General features: G+C 39.2%; 1 protein-coding gene across 1 annotated transcript in view; it reads left to right on the top strand.

Moving 5' to 3' along the window:
- ACOT12 (acyl-CoA thioesterase 12) overlaps positions 1–6,000 on the top strand; it is a 56,378-nt gene continuing 50,378 nt past the window's right edge. The window contains exons 1-2 of the mRNA XM_036848918.1: positions 1–260; positions 5,103–5,172. Coding sequence (XP_036704813.1) covers positions 128–260; positions 5,103–5,172 — 203 coding nt within the window. The 5' untranslated portion in view covers positions 1–127. The remainder of the gene's footprint in view (positions 261–5,102; positions 5,173–6,000) is intronic.

Genomic DNA, 6,000 nt, shown 5'->3' with positions numbered 1-6,000 from the left:
CAGCAGGGAGCGGGATGTGGGGGGGGGGCCGGGGGGGGCAGCGGCTCGGTGCCCTTTGGAACGGGGGCGGGCCCAGCTGGTGGCCGGGCGGCGGCCAGGCCGGGTTGCTTCGCACTCTTGACCAGCCATGGAGCTGGAGCGGCCGGCGCCCGGCGAGGTGTGCATGAGCCAGGCCATCCAGCCCACGCACGCCAACCTCCGCGGAGAGCTGAGCGCCGCTCAGCTGCTCAAGTGGATCGACGCTACCGCCTGCCTGGCGGGTAGGGGTGCTGGAAGGGGAGGGGAGGATGGGGGAGACCCAGGGTGCCAGGGGTCTGGAATGGAGGAGCCCTGAGTGGGGGGGATGGGGCCGGTGTGTGTTGCGGAGGGGTGTGTCTGGGATGGCAGGGAGTGTCTGGGAACTGGGAAGCGGGCTGGGATATGGGGATGCGGGGTGGCGGGGGTCCAGACGGCAGAGGTCGGGATGCTGCCACATACAGGACCCCTGATCGGTGAGGAGGGAGAAGGAAGGAGAGGAGAGTATTGACAGAGCTTTAAGCCCTGTGCAGCTGGGAAGTAATGATTGAGATTGTTCATCCAACACTGGGAAAGACCTAGACCAGTGGTTCTCAAGCCTTTTAGTCTTAGGACTCCTTTACCCCATTAAATAAACGAGGACCCCCAGAGAGCTTTCGTGTTGGTTCTTTTATCCATATTTACCATATGCGAAATTTTGAAAAATAATTCATTTGAAAAGAACAAAAACCCATTACATATTTTTATTGTAAAATTACTATATTTTCAACAAGATCAAAAATGTACTTAGAGAAGTGGTATTGGTTTACATTTCTGCAAATCTCTTTAATGTCTAGTTTAATACATCACTTACCTCTTATACCTGCTTCTGAATTCAGTTTGTTGCCTTCCACACCGTCATGTAGTCTCTGCGAAGGACCTTTGCACCTGCTGTTCTTTTTGCCTTTACACTCTTCTCTTGCCCCTTTCCATACATTCCGTCTCCACTAAATATCATTTATGCAGAGCAGTCTTTCCTAACTACCTGCTTTACATTTGCACTCTTTCATCACAACACCCTTTCCAAATTCCTCCACACCACTTAGCACAATCCGTAATTACTTTGTGTACTAATGTGTTCACCTTTTATTTCCTGCCTGGCCAATTAGCATGTAAACGGAAGCTTAGTAAGCACTTAATAAGTAAGCACTAAATAAAAACTTCCTGATTATATGGATGGGTAATTGGATGGATGGGTCCAGAACTTGGAATCTCATTTATAAAAGGAAGCCAGGCTTTGCGTAAGGCACTTAATAGACTCAGCAAATGTACATTTTAAGTAAAATATGTTAGGATAAAATATTAGAGCTGGAAGGAGCTTAAGATCGTGTATCCCAGGACTCTTATTTTATAGAGGACAAAAGTAAAGCTCAGCTGATTACAAATCCCTGTTTTCCTCAATGAGTGTGCATAGAGTTTCTAATCCCCTGTGTGCTAACCACCCACAAAATTCAGTCATATATCTGATGCCAATCTGTTTATTTTCTGTTTGTTGATAGGTCTGTTTGGTTTCTGTCTTAACAGTTTTTATCAGGATTTGAGGTCTGTTATAATAACAATAATGGAGACATGAATATAAAAGTAATTCACATGTAGGAGAAACTATAGAAATTATTCACTTGCCATGCCTATTGCCATGGCAACTGAATTCATTATGTGAATATTGATGTGACTTTTAAAGTTACCTCACTTAGTGCTTCTGTCCTATAATGGAGAAACAATTGCCCTCCTGCAATTTTCATAAAAATTTCTATGGTTTTACACCTTTGGAAACTCGGATCACAGCAGGAGTCAATTGATAACCAATTACTGTGGACCTTAATAGTTATATTACTAATAATACAATATTGAAGAAACCTTTATGATAAAGTTGGTTTGGAAACATGGTTAATGTTAATCCTTGTAGGAAAACAAGGATTAGAATTAGCCACTGACCTCGTTAGAATTAGCCACCAGCCTCATCTGGAGACCAGAAGATACTGAAACAATATCTTTAATACTAAATATTATAAAAATTGTCAACCAAGAGCTTCATGGCCCTGTGCATGGTTTATCCTCAGCCTTCCCCTCAGCCTTATCTTACCTACTCTCCTTCTTGCTTTTTGCATTTTTACCACAAAAACCTTCTCAGGACCTTTGTAGTCACTGTTCCTTCTGCCCAGCAAGCCCTTCCTCCCCTGCTCTCCTCCACAACACACATCTGTTTTACTCCTTCTCGTCTTTCAGATCTCACTTCAAGCATCCTCTCCACAGGGAAACCTTCCCTGACATGCCACCTAGGTGTGGTTCCTCAGTTACAGACCCTCATAAAATCCATGTTTTCTTCAGATCACCTAACTCATTTTGTTATTATGTATTCGTTTAATGAATGTCTGGTTCCTCACTAGATTCCATGAGAATAGGGATAGTAGCTGTTTTATATTTCCAGCACCTTACAGAGAGGCTGGCATAGCACGGGTGTTCGATCAATATTAGTTAAAAGAAAGAATGAATGAAGCCACCGTCATTTTTATCAGTCATCATACCTGGATTACATCCACTTAGCTGTTCCTCAGCTTCTCTCAGTTTCCCCAGGAAATCAGAAATAGCTTTAGGGTTTCTCCACTTTTACTGGCATACTGCATGAAGGACAATCAAAACCAAGAACCAGAACAGACTGGTCCTGTTGAATTCATATCTGTCACGCTTGTAAAAAGAAAATAATCACATGTAAAAATTGTGGCCCTGTGTTGGTTCCCCATATTTTAAATTTTCATTTTTAATTTAATGGCCCCTGAAAGTCTATAATGTAAACCATGGCAATTGAGCTCCTGAAGCCCATATTCAGCCAAGTACTTCTCTAGGTAGCATTCCTTGGTTGGTCTTTTCTTTTCTCAGAGTTCCTGTTGCTTCTGTAGTAAAAATAACTATTTAGAACAATGTATTTGATCTTTGTAAGCCAAAATTGCCTCTTTTGTAAAATAGAACTAATAACAGTATCAACCTCATGTAATTGATATGCATAAATACTTAGCTCAGTGCCAGGCCAATAATAAATCATAATTATTATGATTATGTTTCTTTGTGATCCCTAATGCAATCTGGTATAGTGCTATATATACATAGAAGACACCCAATATATACAATAAAAATTTAGTCTTTTATTGGTTTTTGCACTTTAGTTATCATTTAAATCATTCAAAATTTGGTAACTCATGTTGGTGTACATGGTAACACTTTATCTAAAAGAATAGTTTAATAAACTCAACATATCATTCCCTCATGTCAGGTGACCAGAATGAATGTCTATTACATACCCTTTAGTCAACACTTTACTGACTATGGCTAGATCTCTGTCACTGAGTAGACTCATTAAAAGATAGGACTGATAACAGCTCAGTGTCTGGAAATCAATGGGAATTTAACAAATGTTTGATACACTGAATTAAATTGAACCCAACTTTCTAGAGTCTAATACTTTTATGTTTCCTTCCTCTAATTGAACTTTAGAGCTGGGAAACCCATTTCCCCCCCTCCATCACTCACACACAGAGTTCTGCTACGGTTAGTTTTCTGGTAACTCCGTTTATGTTATCTGCATATTTGGAAGAATAGTTATTTCCAACTAGTAAAACCAGAATGTCCAGTTTTCTACAGAATTAGATCATAGAGAGGAATGTCTTAAGTACTTGCTCTCTGGAGTATTTTCTCATATCACTTTACCTGGGACTATCAATATATATTGCAATTAAAGTAATCCACTACACACAAAGAATGCAAATTCAGTATAATTCACTGTCTCTTTCTTTTTCATAATATGACAGCAGGAGTGAAGTCTCCAAAATTAAAATGGAGTTAAAATTTCTTTAAAAAGCTAATGCAGTCTGTTTGGGTTTTAATTGACTGTTCCTCAAAATGAAATTCTGGAAAAACCACATGTCAAGATTTTTCCCAAAGAGGAAAAATTCTGATACTTTTACATAAAGTAAAACCAACAATCAAAAAAAAAAAAATCTCAACAAATTAAATGCAGACAGAGGAACTCCCCTGGTGGTGCAGTGGTTAAGAATCCATCTGCCAATGCAGGGAACACGGGTTCAAGCCCTAGTCCAGGAAGATCCGACATGCCGCGGAGCAACTAAGCCCATGCACCACAACTACTGAGCCTGCGCTCTAGAGCCTGCAAGCCACAACTACTGAGCCCGTGTGTCACAACTACTGAAGCCCATGCACCTAGAGCCTGTGCTCCTCAACAAGAGAAGCCACCGCAATGAGAAGCCCGTGCACCGCAACAAAGAGTAGCCCCCGCTTGCTGCAACTAGAGAAAGGCCAAGGGCAGCAACGAAGACCCAACACAGCCAAAAATAAACAAATAAATAAATGTTATAAATAAATAAATAAATGCAGGCAGGGAACATGGAAATAACTGGAGCGCGTCCCTAATCTCTCTCACCCTACTCAATACTTTTCTCCTCCAACATAATTAATGCATAGTGTATTTCATATGAATTTGGTAGTAATAAATAATAAATATTGATTTAATACTTACTATGTGCCCATCTCTATTTCTCTGATGCCCAGACAAGTTTCTCTCTGATTTGGGGTATGAACTTGAGGTCTTCCACACTGTTCAGTGCTTGCACTGGTTAAGTGGTTTAAATATATTCAGCTACTGGTTATGTGGGATAATAGATACAGCTTTGATGTATTGTTTTTTTAAACAAAAGAAGGGTAGTACCTGACAAAATATTTAAATTTGACACCAACTTAATAAAGTTACTATTTTAATAGCTAGATATGCTGGGTATTGGTGCTGAATTTCAAATCAAAGATAGTATAAGTTAAAACTTAGGAGAAAGTACAGTAATTTCCATGCAGTAGGAAAATAACTTATTGAGCAAAGGAACTGTTATCAATCCAGTTCATCCAGAAGTGTGGGCACAGTGGTCCTATACTGCATAAGAGGATGAGTTACTAGAATAAATCCACTTGTTTTATTCCTTTTCCTGCATGCTGAAATATTTAAACATAACTATTAATGCAGCCCATTTTTAACCTATTTTTTGAAGCTGAAAAACATGCTGGGGTTTCCTGTGTTACAGCCTCAGTGGATGACATACAATTTGAGGAGACAGCTAGGTAAGTGGCATTGCTTTATCATGCCTTTCTCCTGGGTTTATTGGTTCATTTACAACATGTATTTGTGGCACCTAAGCTTCCTCATTTGGAGTCAGGGATCCAATTTGTTAATAAGTAACATTTGAACCAATGTAAATCAGTAAAAATAAAAAATAATAATAATTTCAGGACCTACTTTTAGTAAATACTATTAAGTGTAAATTTACAGCCCTGATTTTGTTGAGAAATAGCTCTCAGCATTAAATGCATTCTGGTATAAGCCATTGCAGGATTTCTAAAAGCTGATTCTGAATGGCTCCTTCCTTTACTAGTAGAATAATTAATGATAATAAGTATCTCTATGATGGTGAATTTCATCATTAGGTTGTTGGGTAAACATTAATTCATCTGAGTAGAGGTGTTAAATTATGAAAAACATTTTATGTGTGGGAGTGTGTATATGTTTTACCACCTCTTATTGCAGAAAATTTCAAGATACACAAATCTTTCAACCATATACAAAAGTAGAGAGAATACTACCATGTATCCCCAAGGACCCAACACCTAACTACGACAATAATCAACTCATGAATGCTGTTGTTTTATCAATACCCTTCCATACTCCCCCACATACCTGGATTATTTTGAAGCAAATCCCAGACATCATCTCTGAATATTTCAGTATATAGTTCTAAAAGATCAGGGCTCTTTTAGAAAACATAATAACATAACTGCAATACCATTAAGAAAAACTATCATTCCCAATGGTCTCAAAAAAAAATTTTTTTTAATTTAAACAATTGGTCTATGGATTGAATCAGGATCCAATATGGCTGATACGACCTTTAA

The sequence above is a fragment of the Balaenoptera musculus genome, chromosome 3 (assembly GCF_009873245.2).
Source record: "Balaenoptera musculus isolate JJ_BM4_2016_0621 chromosome 3, mBalMus1.pri.v3, whole genome shotgun sequence".
In the NCBI taxonomy this organism is placed as follows: Eukaryota; Metazoa; Chordata; class Mammalia; order Artiodactyla; family Balaenopteridae; genus Balaenoptera; species Balaenoptera musculus.
Note: the sequence above shows the minus strand (reverse complement) of the source record. Positions and strands in the feature narration are given on the sequence as shown.